General features: G+C 48.8%; 1 protein-coding gene across 8 annotated transcripts in view; it reads left to right on the top strand.

Moving 5' to 3' along the window:
- Positions 1-16,696, top strand: part of CAMTA1 (calmodulin binding transcription activator 1) — a 244,299-nt gene that overhangs the window by 206,419 nt on the left and 21,184 nt on the right. For 6 of the 8 annotated variants that reach the window (XM_064730531.1, XM_064730528.1, XM_064730529.1 and 3 more), the window contains 8 exons: positions 9,694-9,833; positions 10,523-10,719; positions 11,068-11,146; positions 11,936-12,251; positions 12,616-13,127; positions 14,250-14,437; positions 14,796-15,042; positions 16,121-16,192. In XM_064730531.1, coding sequence (XP_064586601.1) covers positions 9,694-9,833; positions 10,523-10,719; positions 11,068-11,146; positions 11,936-12,251; positions 12,616-13,127; positions 14,250-14,437; positions 14,796-15,042; positions 16,121-16,192 — 1,751 coding nt within the window. Of the gene's footprint in view, positions 1-844; positions 1,755-9,693; positions 9,834-10,522; positions 10,720-11,067; positions 11,147-11,935; positions 12,252-12,615; positions 13,128-14,249; positions 14,438-14,795; positions 15,043-16,120; positions 16,193-16,696 lie in introns of those variants that run through there. The other 2 variants (XM_064730535.1, XM_064730534.1) reach the window with 2 other exon arrangements.

Raw genomic sequence — 16,696 nt, forward strand, 5'->3', positions numbered from 1 at the left:
AGATGATCTGTTTGGGTTCTCTGTGGGAAGAGGGATGAATGTTTTGTACCATGTTAAAAGGCTGTGGTGCAACTTGTAGGGATGTGTGAGGACACAGATACCTTGTCCCTTGATAGGAGCTATCCAGTAAACTCCTTAAGTTCCTATTCATCCTCCCCTGTACTGACTCCTGTGCAGTGTGGAGACTTTGTCAGTTCTGTTTACATTCCTGCTGAGATGTGTCTGGTGGTTTGTTCCTTTCCCACGCTGTTATTAAGGACACTGTTTCAGGAAGCCAATCTCCTACTGCTCTGACTGCATTTCCCAAACTGTCCTTTTCCATTTTGATCATAATATGATCGAATTGAGGCAAGGAGTATTTCATTTCCTATGCTGAACGTTGTCTTTTGAGCCAACCTGACTTCACGGGCAAACATCGGATTCCTCAGGCCGATGACTGAACGTGCCCTGCTGCCCGAGGAGTCTGCCCGGTGCCCTGTGATTCCTGTGGATGGTGGGACTGCACAGTCTCCGAAATTGTCAGGTCTTACGGCTCCGCAGATTTGCCTTATTAGAGCAATAAGTAAAAATACAAATACTGTGTGTGTAGCGAAATGAGGAGAGCTGTGGTGTGAGCGGGAAGGTGACCCAGGGATGGCGCGTCCCGGGGCTGACTTTGGTGTGCGGGGCGCTCCGGGGGCGGCGGGCGCTCGGTGCCCGGTGCGGGGCCGCTGTAAACACGGCGGGGCCGCCAATGGGACCGGGTGACGTCAGGCCGGGGCGGGCCCGGTGGCGGAGCGGATCGGGAGCGGGGCAGGGCCCGCCCGGCCGCGCCGCCCCGCGCAGACAATGGGAGGCGGCGGCAGCCTCCGCCCGCCCGCAGCCGCACCGGGCCGGCGCTGATCGCGGGGCGGGGAGCCCGTGGGACGGGCCGGCCTCCCGCCATGAGGGCGGCGCGGGGCCCCGGCGTGGGCTGAGGGCGGCGGCGGCGGGACCGGCGCCACTGCTCTCTGTCCTGCGGCGCGGTCTGGGCGCTCTCCCCCTGCGGAGTGCCCGGGGCAGTGCCGGCCGCCCGGGATTAGGGGTGTGAGAGGGTATCCGTAGCGGCGATGGCTCCGTGGGCGCGCCCCGGGTGACCGGGACGGCCGCTGGTTCCCAGCCGCTGCCTGAGCCTCCGCCCGGGGTGTCTGTCACGGCGCAGGGCGAGCCGGGGGGCGGGCGGCAGCCGCGGACCGGCCGCGATCCGCCGTGGGCTCTGAGGCGGCGCCGGTCCCGCGGCGAGGAGCGGCCCGCCCGTCCCCGCATGCCGGCCCCTGCCCCCCGCAGCCCGCTGCCCACCGCGGCCCCGGCGCTCGGGCTGCGATGCTCGCGGCCGCTGAACGGCGCCCGGGCTCGTTCTCCGCCGCGGCGGGCCGGGCCGCCCCGAGCCCCGGCTATGCCGGCCAGCCCTAGCCCGGCCAGCCTTAGCCCGTCCGCTGCGGCCGCCGGGGCGCGGGGGTGGCTCCGCTGAGAGCCGCCGGCGCTGCGACAGGACCCCGGGGCTCCAGTTGGCTGCGAGGATGCGAGAGACGACAAGCAGGTCTGGGGGGAGCCTGCTCTGCCCGCCCCTGCTGCGGGGTCTGCGCCAGATGCTGGCTGGAGCCTCCGCCGATGCCTTGTAGACCCGCAGGTCAGTCCTCTGGTGCCAGGTGTTGTCACATTATTTACCTGGAAGCAGGTAGAGGGACTGCAGAGGGGTCCGGTGGATGCGCACATGTGACAAAGTACTGCTTTCAGTAAGTATTGCAGGATCAAATGTTGCGCAGTGCTTGTTTGGGTTTAAATCTGCATGCTTCTGTGTTGTGCTGCACTTCCACGATGATTGCACGCCTTGCTGCTCGCTGTGCCCCCAGCCGTGGGACGCGGTGCTGTTTTCATGTGCTCGCCCTGCCCTGCTGGTCCTCAGCCCCTCCCGGGTGATGCTGCGATGCGGGCTCGGAGTTGTGACAGCACTTTAATTGTAGCATCACGTGTGCGGCAGGACACATTGCATCGGAGCCGCTCGCAGCCTCGTGTGCTGAGCTGAAGGCACAGAAGGAGGTCGGTAGCCCAGAGCTTCCTGGGGATCTTAGGGATGCTGGAAACACAAGCCTGCTCCGCACCACGGTATTGGAAAACTTGTTTTGCAGCGTGCTTTGGCAGAAAGAGCAGGATTGGGAAGAGGACTTCGGGAGACTGTGTGGACTGCTCGCAGTTTAGATGGGGTAAACATGACTGACGTCAGACTTGGTGAAAGCTTCCAGCAGCGCTGACCTGTTCCAGTGCTTTCAGTTTTCCTATTTATCTAACTTTGCAGCAAGTAGAGGCCATTTTATAGCATGCTGCTCTTCAGTCTGGTGATTTCGGAGTGAGTATTTTTACTCTTGAGGTTGCAGATTTAAGGAGGGAAAACTTGGGTCAGAATTGTTACCATATGCATACATAAATATCATACACAGTACTGTAAGCACAGATACTGCATGTGTGGCATGAGATGCTTTTTTCCTGTGTGTAGTCCTTTAGCATGTAGCCCTAGGAGGAGGAGATCTCCAGGAGCCCTGGGTAGTAGCACTGGGCAGGTGAGCAGCAGCACAGCACGTTCTCCCTGGCTGTTGCTCTTACATACATCCAAGAGTATTTTCCCTGTACATTTTTTATAGTAGTGGCACCTGTCAGGCTGGTTTCTGACCTGAGATACAGAGACTGACCTTAGGTAGCCAAATTTTTATACAAATTACAAAACAGCACTAGAAGTGATGTCTTTAGCAGTGTGCCCTACTCTAAAATATATAAAGTACACGTGGCATGTTTAAAAGTTTCCTTTGTTTCCTGAAGCAGCTGTTCCTGGACAGCATAAAGATCTTGCCCTCCCTAAGCCCTGGGGAAGAGAAGCCTGAAAAATAGGGCAGCAAGTGCTTTATTGCTGTTGGTATAGAGACTGCCACTTGGGGAAGAAGTCAGCCTGAGCAGCCCTCTTGCTTCTCTTTTCTAGTAATGGCATGATAAAGTAGAGAAGTACCCAGTTTTGAGGGGGCACTGGGGGTTACAGAGAGAAACACAGTAATCCCAGATGGCATGGGAGTGATAGCTGAAGTCCTATAGCACAGGAAGAACTATGGGGCAAGTGTTGACAGTAAGAAATCATGCCTGGGCCGGTGAATTAAGGGCTTAAAATCACTGACAGTACCTGTGTGTGCAGGTCTGGATGACTTCATCATTCCCGCCCATGTCCAGCAATGTTCATTTCATGGAGTTTCTTCAGCTGCTGCTTAGGCTCAGAGTGTACAATACAGTGTTTTCATCATCTCATACCTCAGTATTGTGGTATATCTCACTGATCAAAAGCCCTGGAAGTGACCTGCTTCATTAATATAGATATGCATGCATCCTAGAATATTAATTTTAAATGCTTTCATTTGCTGGTAGAGACCATGACCTGTAACAACTTACTACTAAAGAGAGGTTCTCTCTTTAGCATTGAGGGGCATTGAGGATATAACCACAGTTTTATTTCAGAAATAGGTGCTCCTGCATCAATGCCACCTCAGAAATCAGCATTAAATGATCAAATTGTTACTGCAGCATGAAAGATGTTCAGGATTTGTGCTGTACAGAAAAATTGAGCAAGATTTTGTAGATCAGTGACGGATGATTTGCAAAATAGAAACAGAGCAGTGGCAGTGTGAGTGACGTGGCCTTAGACTGCTTCCATCCCCACCCACAGCTTGTGCTGTATGAGAGAATATGGTGAGAGAATTCTGGCTTGCGCTGCAAAACAGAAAAATGTCTTCATGCTGCATGGCTTTTTTTACATTGCTCAGCTGTCACACTTGTTCAGTTCAGTCTGCGTGTGCTCATGCAGGGGATGATTTAACACAGAAACTGCTGGTAAAGGAACAGCACAGGAGAGCCAAAGCCCTCAGAGTGGCTCCTCCACACCAGGGTATCTGAGCACAGTGCTTGGGAACAGGCAGGTCTTGCACACCACTGTTAGCTCAGTGTTCAGAATTCTGTGGGGCAGTAATTCCATGCTGGGCAGATGCAGCCCCAGTGGGATGTGCAGGAGGTCATGGACCCTCATCCTTTAATTCTTTTAACCAGTTACTGTCTGTCAGTTGGGTTGGGCAGCATGTTAAAAACATCCAGATGTCCAGGGGAAAGTGTGAAAAAAGAGCAAGTGTTGTTAACACTGTTTGCTGCTGAGAACTGCCCATTAATTTTTCATCTGTATTTTCAGCAGTATTTCCCTGTAATAGTTCAGGCTGCACTGCCAAGTCATGTGTGGCACAGACAGTTTCTTGCTGCTTGAAGCTTGCTTGGCAAAAGGACTGAAGATCCTTTGGGATGTGTTCTTGTCTGGTACAGCAGTGTGCAGAGATTAGAAAAGCAGCTCTCTGTGCTCATTTCTTAAAATTGGCCTTTTAGGCAGAGGAAGGCTTGTCCCTTACTGCTTGCCTTGCTATTCTCTTAGCTCTGTGTCCTGGGCATTGGGTACCACACAAAGGAAGTGCAGAGCTGATGTTTGATGGAGGTGTTGTGCCTTTACTACCTGTTGTAATAAAGTGTGGGCAGAGGCAGTGCTCTGAGCTGTGCCTGCCCATGGGGGACAGCTCAAAACCAGAAATCCTGCAGTTGGCAGAGGAGGGGCTGTCATGGGGTGTGGGTGAAGTGTTTGCAGGTGCTGTGTTTGATCCCCCCTGTCAGAGCAGGCTCTGTGCACCAGGAGCTGTTACCAGGCTGCACAAGGCACGTGCTCCTGCAGCCTCCAGTGAAAACTTGGGCACGTAAATGGCTGGCATCTGTTCAGATCCTTACTGAGGAAATTCGGTGTTTATTGGAGAGCACTGAGGGAGAAAATGGAGGTGTGGCTTCCAGAGTCTTGGAGATTAAACTAACTCCTCTGCTCCCTGCGTTTTCCACTCTCTGTGCCTGCTGTGGTGGCTTATTGAGCTGTTGGTGCAGGTGTGCTTTAAATTCATTGTGGAGGGTTCTGGGTTAAGAAAACACCACTGGATTAAACCAACTCTGGCAAAAAAAAAAAAAAAAAAAAAAAGGTAATATTACACAATATCCAGGTTGTCTGTGTGTAACTGTACAGTTATGTTATATATAACTGTAATACAGGCTGTAACTCTGTAAGATGCTGGCTGATATAAACAACCATGTAACCTTAGAGGATTTGTAGCAGAATTGTTCTGCATCTTTAGATGAATCCAGTGCATAACCTGCTGTTACTACTGTGATCAGTAGTAGGCTCTCTCACAATGCAGATGGAAATGAAGCTTAAAAGATGGGTTGTGTTCTAGGGAAATGCTTATGAAACTCTAACCAGTTGCTTAGTACTGGTCAAAATCTGACCAGGCAGCTCCTCCCTGTCCCTCCCTGCTGGGACAGTTCAGCTCCCCCCTGGTTGCTACCACCTCTCCTTGTTATGCTAGGGGAAAGATAGTGAGAAGTAATTTTGGTGTTGTATTGATATTGTTGAATTTGAAGAAGAATAATTTCCACAAAAGATGCAATGTTCAGAATATTTTCTGTGAAATTATTCTGTCTCCTGGAGATACAGAAATGTGGTTATTTTCATCACCTTTGGTGGAGAAAGCCTTGAAGAACACCTTCAGAAGCGCTCTCTGTGGTTTCCTAAAGGACATTAAAATGTTTCTGAGATTGATATGTAGTGGGAAAACTCAATAAATGCACAAATTTGAATGTGTAACTTTTTAGCTCACTAAAAGATTTTAAATTCTATCATCAAAAAAGAATTTTTGGGAAAACCTTAAATATTTATGTCAATATGTTCGTATCCATGTGGATCTTAGTTGCCTTTGGACAGAGTGAGGGTGCTCCCAGTGCAAGACATTTCCTTGGGCTCAGGCTATTTAGATTTCCTGTACAACATAGCAGGAGAAAAGCTTATTTGGACAGTGGTTTTTATGCTCTTGAGCTCTCATCTTTAGTGCCCTGCAAGAGACTTGCTTGTCATGAGATCTTCTGCTGGCTGTAAAAGACAAGAATGTGGAAACTGTTCCTGTAACTTGAGTGCCTGTTAAGCAGGTGGCCCTGCAGAGACCCCCTGAAGTGAGGAAGAAAGAAAAATGAGAAATAACACAGGATGAAAGGTCTTGAACTTCTCAGAGTTGTAATGTTCAGCCCTGTGGTTGTTGTAACCCTTCTCTCAGGCATTGCAAGGTGCATCAGTTGGCTCATCAGCAGTGTGTGAAATGGCTGGACATGGTCCAAAATGCTGCTAATCTGGTGTGTGTTCAAGGCTGGGGTAGGAAAGGAGCATTTGCCTCATTGCTGAATTCTGGAGAAACCTTGGGGGAAGGTGTTCACTCTCCCATTCCCTCCCTGCCCTTCCCTTTTTATTCTTTTTTGTGTTTTGGTTTGGGTTTTTTGTTTGTTTGGGTTTTTAATGTTTGTGGTTTTGTTGTTGTAGGGGTTTTGTTGTTGTTGTTAGTTGCTTGTGGGGTTTTGTTTGGTTTTTTTTGTGGACTAGTGCAGTGCATGCACTTCCAATGACCAGGGTTCCTTTTGAAAGGGACATCTTGGTATAATTGACACTACAGAATGATGAAAACACTATACAGAAATAATTTTGGAATTGTCATCAGTTATGGTTTGCTTAGGCAGTGATTTTGGTCACCTGGGAAATGCACGGGGGCACCTTCCCTGCTCTGCTGGCCCTCTTGGCTCATTTGCTGCCTGGAGCTTTCTCATTTGGGGGCACACCCTGATCTGGGTGAATTCTGGTGGTCTCTTCTGGACACAGAGAGGGCTCTGGCTCTGGCCATGCTGTGCTGGTGCTCCAGAATGTTTGTTTGTTTCTACTTCCCATTTTACCAATAGCAGCATATTTCTAAAATGCCTGATCTGGTTAGTCCTGCCCTTATTATTTCCAGGAGCACTGCCAGGTGTCTGAATAGGAATACCTGGGAGCACCAGATGTTTTGAATTCTTTTTCCTAAGAAAAGTTCCCTGCTTTAATTTCTTTGGTGTAGTGTTTTGTTTGGTGTCTGGGGGCATTGGTGGGTGACAGGTATGCCTTTGGTGACTTCAGTCTTCTGACAAAAACTGACTCAGTGTCTTGGGGATCAGGAAAGGTGGAGGTTTCACTCATTACAGATCATAAAGCCCAGAGAGAAGAGCCTGGAAAACAATCACAAACATAGGGCCATCCATTTCTGTTCCAGATTGAAAAAAATGGGGAGAAAATAGTAATCTGTACTTGTGTGTTTCACTGTGTGTCCAGGTGTACAGAATTATTCTCTGTGGACCCCTAAATGAGTAGGAACAAATCCCAGAATCTTGCAGCCCTGAGCTTGTTGGTTTATTACTCCAGTTCAAGCCAAATTTCTTCTTTTAAAAAGATGCTGCTTGTGCCTGTACAAGGCTGAGGGCTCAGATGTGATGCCCAGTGTGGCTTGGTGCTCTCAGCTCTAATAAATACAGGTTCTGAGGGCTCAGATATGATACTCAGTGTGGCTTGATGCTCTAATAAATGCAGGTTCTGGGGGCTCAGATGTGATACCCAGTGTGGCTTGATGCTCTAGTAAATGCAGGTGCTGGGGGCTCAGATATGATACTCAGTGTGGCTTGATGCTCTAATAAATGCAGGTCCTGAGGGCTCAGATGTGATACCCAGTGTGGCTTGATGCTCTAGTAAATGCAGGTGCTGGGGGTTCAGGTATGATACCCAGTAGGGCTTGATGCTCTCAGCTCTAATAAATGCAGGTGCTGGGCACTCAGATGTGATACCCAGTGTGGTTTGCTGCTCTCAGTTCTAATAATGCAGGTGCTTGCTGAGGGTTCAGGTGTGATACCCAGTGTGGTTTGCTGCTCTCAGCTCTAATAATGCAGGTGCTGGTAGCCAGCTAGGGAGAGTGGCATTACCTGTGTGGAGCCCTGTTCCCTGCAGGGCAGGTGTGGCCACTTTTGCAGGTGCCTGGGCTGTGTTTCACAGGGAGGGGAGCTCAGCAGGGCCAGGTCTGTGCCAGTCTCTGCAGTGGACGTGCTCTGCCTGGCAATGGGGAGGGAGGAGACAGCGGTGTGGACTGCACTGCAGCACACTGCAGCACTCCTGGAACAAAGATCTGCTGGGCAGACAGGGCTGCTGCTGCTGCTGTGTGCTGGCCACAGCTGAGGGACAGGGCCCTGACACCTCAGAGTACCAGCATTGTGTGCTGATACAGCTGCCAATCCTTTCCCAGGGGCTTTGCGATTAACAGGACAAATGAAGGATTAGTAAGGCACTAATAATAAATCTTTTGGATTTGTGAGCTCACCTCTGACATGAGGTTAGATGGGAGGTGCTGGCCACAGTCCTTTGTCCCTGGCCCTTGAGCAGCCGGAGGGAGATGCTGAAGCTGGCCAGGAGGGAGTGGAGCTCTTGCCTGCTGTCAGACCACAGCAGCCTCTTGGTGAGAAGGGGATGTCTCCAGCCCCTGGAGATGAGCTGTCTTGTACCAGTGGTCTGCAATATTGTCCTTCGTGCAGCTCGGCAGAGATCCACATCTCTCCAATACCTTCTGCTGAGAGCTGTGCCTCAGTGTAGCATAGAATACTCCTACAGCCTTCCAGGGAGGGCTCTGTGTTCTTGGAGAAGACTGACATGTTTAAAACCTCATCAGAGCGTGTCTATTTTGGTGCACACACTCCTTTTGCTGTCACTGGGAGTGGTTCTGGGTTTATGAGTGTTCTGCACCACCACACCATCTCTATGGATGCATGAAACTGAACAGTATGGGGGCTGTCTCTCCCTTAGAGTTTACTACCTGTGCTCTTAGCATGATATCAGGATTCATTAAATGTTCCTCTGCACAAAACAGTCCTGCCCAGCTTCACATGAGCTGCATGAATCTGCAGAAGGAGCTCTGCATTTGCAACCATTCCCTCTGCACTGACTGGCCCTATCCAGAGAATCATTCCCTCAGCTGATCTCTGTGGGATCAGTTCAGCAATGATCTGTTAATCTGTCTGAATCTCCCTGCTCCACCACTCAAGCCTTAGGAGCTGTAGGATAGTGCTGTGTTAAAATGCAATGAGGGGAAAATCAGTAACACAGATTTCTGCAGGGACCAGAGGGCTCCAGAGTTTGAGTGGTGTTACAGGATTGTCAGTGCCTGTACTCCAAATTGTGGTGGTTCTGTTTCTGGCACTTTGCTGAAGCTGTTTTCCAAGAAAGGGAACCTGCCAGGGAAGGAGAAAATGCCCTTTTAAGGGCTCCTTTTCCTAAGCACAGAAGGAAGCAGTGGAGACTTTTTCTTCCAGATACCATTATTGCATGATTCCAGGAGGCAGGCCAAGCTGAATTCAGGACTGTTATAAAGAAGGGTTGACTCTAAAATGGCAGATGTGATCTTACTGAAATGCTCAGTAAATGGGGATATTTGCTTAGAGTTTGTGTTTTGAAAGATTTTGCATTACCCCTAGTATTGTGTGCCTACAGCTGGACTCACAGGGAAAGGGATTTGTCCTCTACCCTCATTTTTCATTTTTCTGTCTGTTTCTGCAAGGAAGTTCTCTGGAATTGCAGTCAGAGGGTTGCTGCAGGAGGTGGAAGAACTAGGATGAAGAGCAAGTGTGTGTGTGCACTTCCAAGCAGAGCAAACCTCCTCTATCACTTCCAGAATAGCTAATTGTGACTTGAGCTTCCTTTCCATGGAAATGTCCTTACTGTGGCTTTCTCCAACCCAGATAACCAGTTCAGGATGTCCATACTGGAGCGACTGGAGCAGATGGAGAGGAGAATGGCTGAAATGACAGGCTCCCAGCAACACAAACAAGGAGTGGGAGGCGGGAGCAATGGGAATGGGAACAGTGGAACACAGGTGCAGGTATGAACCCTTCAGTGTCCAGACCCAGCTTTATGCTTTCTTACCAGAGGTTTTTTTGTGGGGTTTGGAAAAGGTTATAGTTTGTCCTAAGTGACAAGTCTGGTTTGTGGGTGTCTAACAGCAGCTGGTTTTTGGTCACATTTGCTACTGTTTCAGTACTTGTAGAAGAGGAAGGCTGCGTGTTCAGGGAAAGCTGCATCTCCTTTCAGTGATAGGAGCTTCTTTGAGCTAGGTCTCATAAGCTCTTGGAGGTCTTTTACTCACCTAAGATAGCTCAGCTACTTTTGGAGGCATAAAATCAGCAGGATGGCTTCTGTTGCAGTGTTGGAAACAAAAAGGTTTAGTAAAAGGCAAAATAACAAACAGAGAAAAACCAAGCTAGGTGCAAGAGGTTCTTGCTCCTGGTAAAACACTTCACAAAAGCATTAGTTTCTTTGTTCTCTTCTATTTCTAGTAAATTGCTTAGGTGGAATTTCTAGTAAATTCCTTAGGTGGGACTTTTTGGCTTCTGTCTAATTAAGTTTGAGGTGAAGTCTCCAAGGTCTTATGAGGTGTCTTTTTCACCTAATCGAGGAGAGAAACTTCTGGGCTTCTTTTTGAGGGGACAAAGGATAGTTTTGTCACTCAGTCAATGAGAGGCACATTTCCATTCCTCTCCGTGGTTAACTGGGATGTGTGTGGTGTTCCAGTGCGTTTCTGGGACTGGGACCCTGGGCAGCTGCTTTGAGAGCCGTGTGGTGGTGGTGTGTGAGAAGATGATGAGTCGCGCGTGCTGGGCGAAGTCCAAACACTTGATCCACTCAAAGACTTTCCGAGGAATGACCCTGCTCCATCTGGCTGCTGCCCAGGGCTATGCTACCCTCATCCAGACCCTCATCAAGTGGCGGTAAGACCCAGCCTTGGACTCTGGGCTGTCAGCACAGGCATGGCAGGAGCATTTATAAACTCTGCTCAGTCCACATTTCTGTGTGTCTTGTACAAAGAGCCATGCCCTTGAACTTGTTCCCATGCCCTGATCTGATGGGACCTCTTGACCTCTCTGTCTCTTGAGAGCTGCTGGATCTATTGTGCTCTCCATGCCTGTGGTGGGGGCACTGTCTGTAGTAAATACACCTGTTGTGGTCATATGTGTGTGACCTCTTCTCTGTGGTACAGAGCTTTGAATAAATCTCTGCTTAGACAATGATCCTGACATGGTTACAGAGCATCTTTCCTTCTCTTGTTTCCCCTGCAGCACCAAACATGCAGACAGCATTGATCTGGAGCTGGAAGTTGACCCTTTGAATGTGGATCATTTCTCCTGCACTCCTCTGGTAAGAGCAGGGTCTGAAACTTCTGAGAGAGTCTGAGAGCACTTTGGGGAGTTCTTTATGATTTGTCATTTTCCTGAAGTGTTGCACTCTCTGTAGAGTGGATGTTCCTGCTGTGTAAATGGTAAGGCATAGTGCTGCCAGCTTGCTGGCATTTTGTTGAGAGAGGGCACACAAAACAAAACTTTGTCATTGAGAAACATGAGGAAAGGAGACAGATAGTTCTGGTTAGTGCTTTACATAGAATCTAGTCTCCACTATCAGGGTGTGAAAAGGACTTTACATGCCTTCTTTCACATTGTCCTCTGTGACTGTTTAACTGTAGAGGTTGTAAAGTTATAAACTGTCTTGGTCTCTGGAGTCATGAATCATGACTGAGGACTAAAACAAGCAAAAAGCCAGAACAAATGGAACCAGAACTGCCAATTTACAACTCAGTATTGATTTTATGGTTTCCAACCTTTGGTCCTGACTGCATGTTCCTGACCTCAGATTCCTTTGTGTATAAAGATGTTCTGTCTCTGCAGTGATGTCAATGTCACTAAAAAAACCCAAAACAGAAAAAACCAAACTGTCAGCTTTATTTGGAAGTTTCTCTGTTATAGAAGAGAATAGGATGTATTCAGTCCCCTATGTTGGGTTGGTTTTGTTGGGTTAGGACGTTGATAAACATGATCTGCTGCCCTTGAGCATGTCATGGTTTTGTCTGTCAGAAGAGTTTTTCCTTGAGCTGGGATTAACAAGACAGGAGAAGGCAGGTCTCCAGTGGGTCAGTTACCTTTTCTTCTTTAGATGTGGGCCTGTGCCCTGGGCCACATGGATGCAGCAGTGGTGCTGTACAAGTGGGACCGCCGCGCCATCTCCATCCCCGACTCCCTGGGCAGGCTGCCCCTGGCCATCGCTCGCTCCCGGGGCCACGTCAAGCTGGCAGAGTGCTTGGAGCAGCTGCAGAGAGATGAGCAAACTCAGCTTGGGCAGAACCCCAGGATTCAGTGCCCCTCGAGCACAGACTCCAACACAGAGAGCTGGGTGTCCCAGTGGCAGAGTGAGCTTGTTGCCTCTCAGGAGCCTCAGAAGGGAGTCACAGTGATTTCCAGTACAAACACAGGTAAAGCATCCTGGAGGGTGTGCTCCATTTTGCTGACATTTAAGGTGTGAAAATGTGGGGACAAGGAGCTCACCTGGGCAGCAGGTTCTACCTGTAGCCTTGCTGTCCGTGATTAATTATTTTCTGGTGCTACATACCCTTGCATAAGCATCAGGAGGAGTGAATGCCTGCTTTGGAAATGCTTGTGTGTCTTAGGAGTAGCTGAGACAGTATCCTCCCTGGGTGGTTGTTACTCCCTTTGCACATCCTGTCAGGTGTTCATAGAGCACAGCACAAACTTTGGCCTGAGGCAGAAGCTGATGATGTTCCTATAGCAGTCGTGAGTTGCATGTTTAGTTTTGACCATTGATCTGTTTGTTTACAGAGCTGAGGCGGCCAAGATCAGAACCTTCCAGCTATTACAGCAGTGAGACTCAGAAAGATTACCCTGCACCCAAAAAGCATAAGCTGAGCCCTGAGTATTTTCAAGCCCGGCAAGAGAAGCTGCTTTCCACTGCACTGAGCCTGGAACAGCCAAGCATTAGGAAGCAGAACTCCAGCTCCAAGCAATCCTCCACTGAGACAATCAGCCCCAGTGAAGGGCTGAGGGACTATGGCCGGGAGCTCTCCCAGCACATCCCAGAAGTTACTGGGTACCGGGGCTCTGGCAGCCAAGCAGGCATCAAATGGAACCCAAAAGACATTTATATTGGTGTGTCTGCAGTGCAGGTGGCAGGGAGCCAGAAGGGGAAGGAGGCCGTGGCCCATCGGCTCCGCCAGCGGGAGCAGATGAATGTGTTGATGATGGCCGACAGGGAGATGGTGGATGCAGAACTCTTGTCCTACAGGGACAGCACAGGGGATGAGGACTGTTTACACCACATGGATGAACTGCAGGTAAACACACCCACACATACAAGAGCAGCAGTCTCATACAGCATGGAGGCTGCACAGAGGATCCTGACCATGAGAAACTCCCTTGGAGGTCTCTAGAGACTCTGAATTGTGCTTTGAGGAAGGGAGGTGGTCACACAGTCAATGTACTCTCTTCCAATTTCAGTGCAGATATAAAGGCTAATGGTTAGCATTTAGGGTTGTACACTTCAACAGCTTACAGAATGCACAAAATTGTTTGCAGACATGCAAGGAAAAAGGAGAAAGCAGAGCCTGATCACAGCAGTGCATGTGACTCAGGTGGCCCAATAGTCGTGTGGGAACTGGGCAGAAGTCCTTATAAAGACAATGTGAGAGAGGTAGTGCTGTGGTTACAGGTCTGGCCTCTGCACTTCAGAGGGAAGGAGGTAGGAAAGAGTGGAGAGTGGAAGAGACAGTGGGTTTGGGAGGAAGAATCCCACTAGGTATGAAATAGAGGAAATAAAAATATAACAGAAGCAGGAGAGATATATCAGATGTAGTCAAAGGGAGAAAGATACTGTGGTTGTCTGAGCAAATGGGTAATGGGAACACAGCCTTACCTGTTCTGCCTTGGCATCTCTGGGTGTTCTCTGGCTGGTGTAACGTGGGTGAAGCAGAGCATTGCAAAACAAAAAGAGTTTTTATTCTGAGTTGAAAATTCCTGTGAAACTTGCTGAGCTGAGGGATACCATTCAGAGAGGTTCCTGACAATGTTTTGTCCCAAGATTTTTAACTTCTCTTGATGTGCCTTCGTTGTCCTGGTATGCTCTACTGCACGTCTCAGCAAGAGTGGCAAAGTCACATTTCTTTTGGAAATAACATAGCAGTGACAGCTGTAGAGGGAGGGCCCAGAAACCTTTCTCCAGATCTTTTGGGCTCCCCATAAAGGGAAAAAGAGGTCCAGAGAATATGAAACCCTGCAGTGCTTGGTCTGAAGAATCAGAAAATCAAATGAGCGCTTGTTTCAACAGTGGAGTGAAATTCATTAACAAACAGTAGATTTGAGCAAAATGGGGAATTGTGTCTAAGGCTGGGCTGTAACATGGAAGCACAAGTCACCTTCTTCCAGGCAGCTAAAGTTTGCTGTTCCTTCCCCCTTGGCAGGTGAACATGATGACACTTGCAGAGCACATCATTGAAGCTACGCCTGACAGGATCAAGCGAGAGAATTTTGTGCCAATGGAGTCGCTGCTGGTGGAGAGGACAGACAGTGCTGCCATGAGCACCACCATGAGCTGGCTGGCCAGTTACCTTGCTGATGTTGATCACTTGCCCAGTGCTGCACAGATCAGGTCAGTGAGAGCTCTGAGGTTGGGTTTTGGTGTGGTGTGAGCACTGGGCAGCATGTTCTGCCTCTTCAGCCTGCAGGTGCCAGTTCTCAGTGAGGCTCAGCTCTGGCCTTACTGGCACACTCTTGTGCTCAGATGTATTGTTGCCAACACAGTTACAAATTCATGGAATGGGGTTTTCACTCCAGCACCACATCTGTGCAGTGCAGGATAGGCAGGCTCAGAGGTGTGGGATGTTGCTTGGAGAGAGAGACAGGAGCATAAACTTCTGTCTTGAACTCAGAAATGTTGTTGTCCTTATCTGTGATGCAAACCCAAGTGCTTTGTAAGCCAATAATTCCTACTGTGATTGGTATTTCAGAAGTCTGTATAGTGAACCCCTGACCCCTTCTTCGAACACCAGCTTGAGCCCTGCAGGCTCTCCAATCAGTGAAATAGCTTTTGAGAAACCCAGCCTTCCCTCGGCAGCAGACTGGTCTGAATTTCTGAGTGCATCCACCAGCGAGAAGGTAGAAAATGAGTTTGCACAGTTAACTCTGTCTGATCATGAGCAGAGAGAACTCTATGAAGCTGCCAAACTCGTCCAGACAGTATTCAGGAAATACAAGGTATGTGGCTCAAACGTCCAGTGTCTTCCTTGATGGGGGTGTGAGAGAGAGTATAATTCGTTACAAACCAAAATGTGGGTAATATCTACTCCAGGGACAAAAATACAGTTTCTATCACAACCTTTTCAATGCTTCTGACATTTGCTTGTTGATGTTTGCCCAACAAGTACTGTGTAGGAAGTGCATGCCATGCCATGCTGTGGTAGAGCAGCCCTCACAAAGCACATCCTCAAAATGTAGAGTACCCTCTTGGGACTTTAGCTGCTCAGAGTGACCCTGAGAGAGGTTAGAAAGTCTCTTTTGCCAGCCCAGCAGTCAGAGAAGGAGTCAGAACTCTTCAGTTCTCATTCTCAAGGTTGCTTATTATTTCTTATTTATAAAATTCTTTCTCCTGGCCTGCCAAGGTCTGCTCAGCAGGACAGACAGAGGCACTCTGCCTGCCCCCAGGCAGTGTTATCTTTTTATATTAAAAACTACGTGTACACTATTTACCATAACTTCCCAATACCTATCACCTATGTTAGACAGTGAGCTTCTACTCTAAACCCATCTAAAAGTGCCAACATCACAGCAGAAGATGGAGGCCAAGAAGAAGAAGGAGAAAGGCTGGACATGCCCAGATTCCTCCATCTTGCCCCCTGAACCCCAATTCTAAAAACCCCAAAAAATCTATTTTTTCACCCCGTGACAAACGGATTATTATTCTACTTAGACTTTTGTGGCTTGCAGATCCTCATATAAGGGTGGTAATTTGCTCCATGGGTCATAATCAAAACCACAGGTGTCTTGGGCTCTGTGCCAGGGTCTCTGAGCCCCCAGGACAGCCAGAGGGATGTCCTGAATTCCTACAGTACCCCAGAGCTTCTGCTTAGTTGCCCATTTGGTGTAAAGAGGCATTTTGAAGGTTTGTTCCTTACATGAGTTGACAGCAGAGGCATCTCCAGGAGATGCCTAGGCCTGAGTTGGAGCAGGCAGGGTTGACAGGAGAGGTTTTCCCTGCAAGCAGACGGGAGCCAGGTCACCTGTGCTGGGTTTTGGTGCACTCTGCCTGATGCTGCTCCTTCCTCTGTCCCCACAGGGTCGTCCTCTCCGGGAACAGCAGGAGGTGGCTGCTGCTGTTATTCAGCGCTGCTACCGAAAGTACAAACAGGTAATCAAGAAAGTAAAATCTTATTAACTCATGTAAGTGCCATGAATGCACCCCTGCCCACCCCAACAGTGGCCATTGTCCCACTGTTCCTCTCCTGTGCTTTTCAGCATGCAGTAATTAAATACCTTGCTCAGGCAAAATTGAAAAGGGAAGAAGATTTGTGTTCTGATTCTTAGTTTTGGAGGGAATCCTTAAATTTGTTTGTGATGATGCCTGTGGTTTTGCTGTGAGGTGGAGGGCTGTGATGTATTCCATATTGGCCTTTGTGCATGCTACAGCCTGAGGATTCTCTGACTAGTTGCTTGCCAAATTTCATTGTGAAATTGAAGTTGGTTTTGCCTTTGATAAAGGTGAAGATGAAAAATAGGTTGTTTTATTTTGCACATACTAAACTTTTAAACTATGGGAAGTCACATGTTGTAGGTTGATGCAAGTTTTTCCAGGACTGAGACTGTTCTCCAGACTCTGGTTGGAGACATGTTTTCAGGCTGAGTTCTCAACCCC

The sequence above is a fragment of the Zonotrichia leucophrys genome, chromosome 21 (assembly GCF_028769735.1).
Source record: "Zonotrichia leucophrys gambelii isolate GWCS_2022_RI chromosome 21, RI_Zleu_2.0, whole genome shotgun sequence".
Lineage (NCBI taxonomy): Eukaryota > Metazoa > Chordata > Aves > Passeriformes > Passerellidae > Zonotrichia > Zonotrichia leucophrys.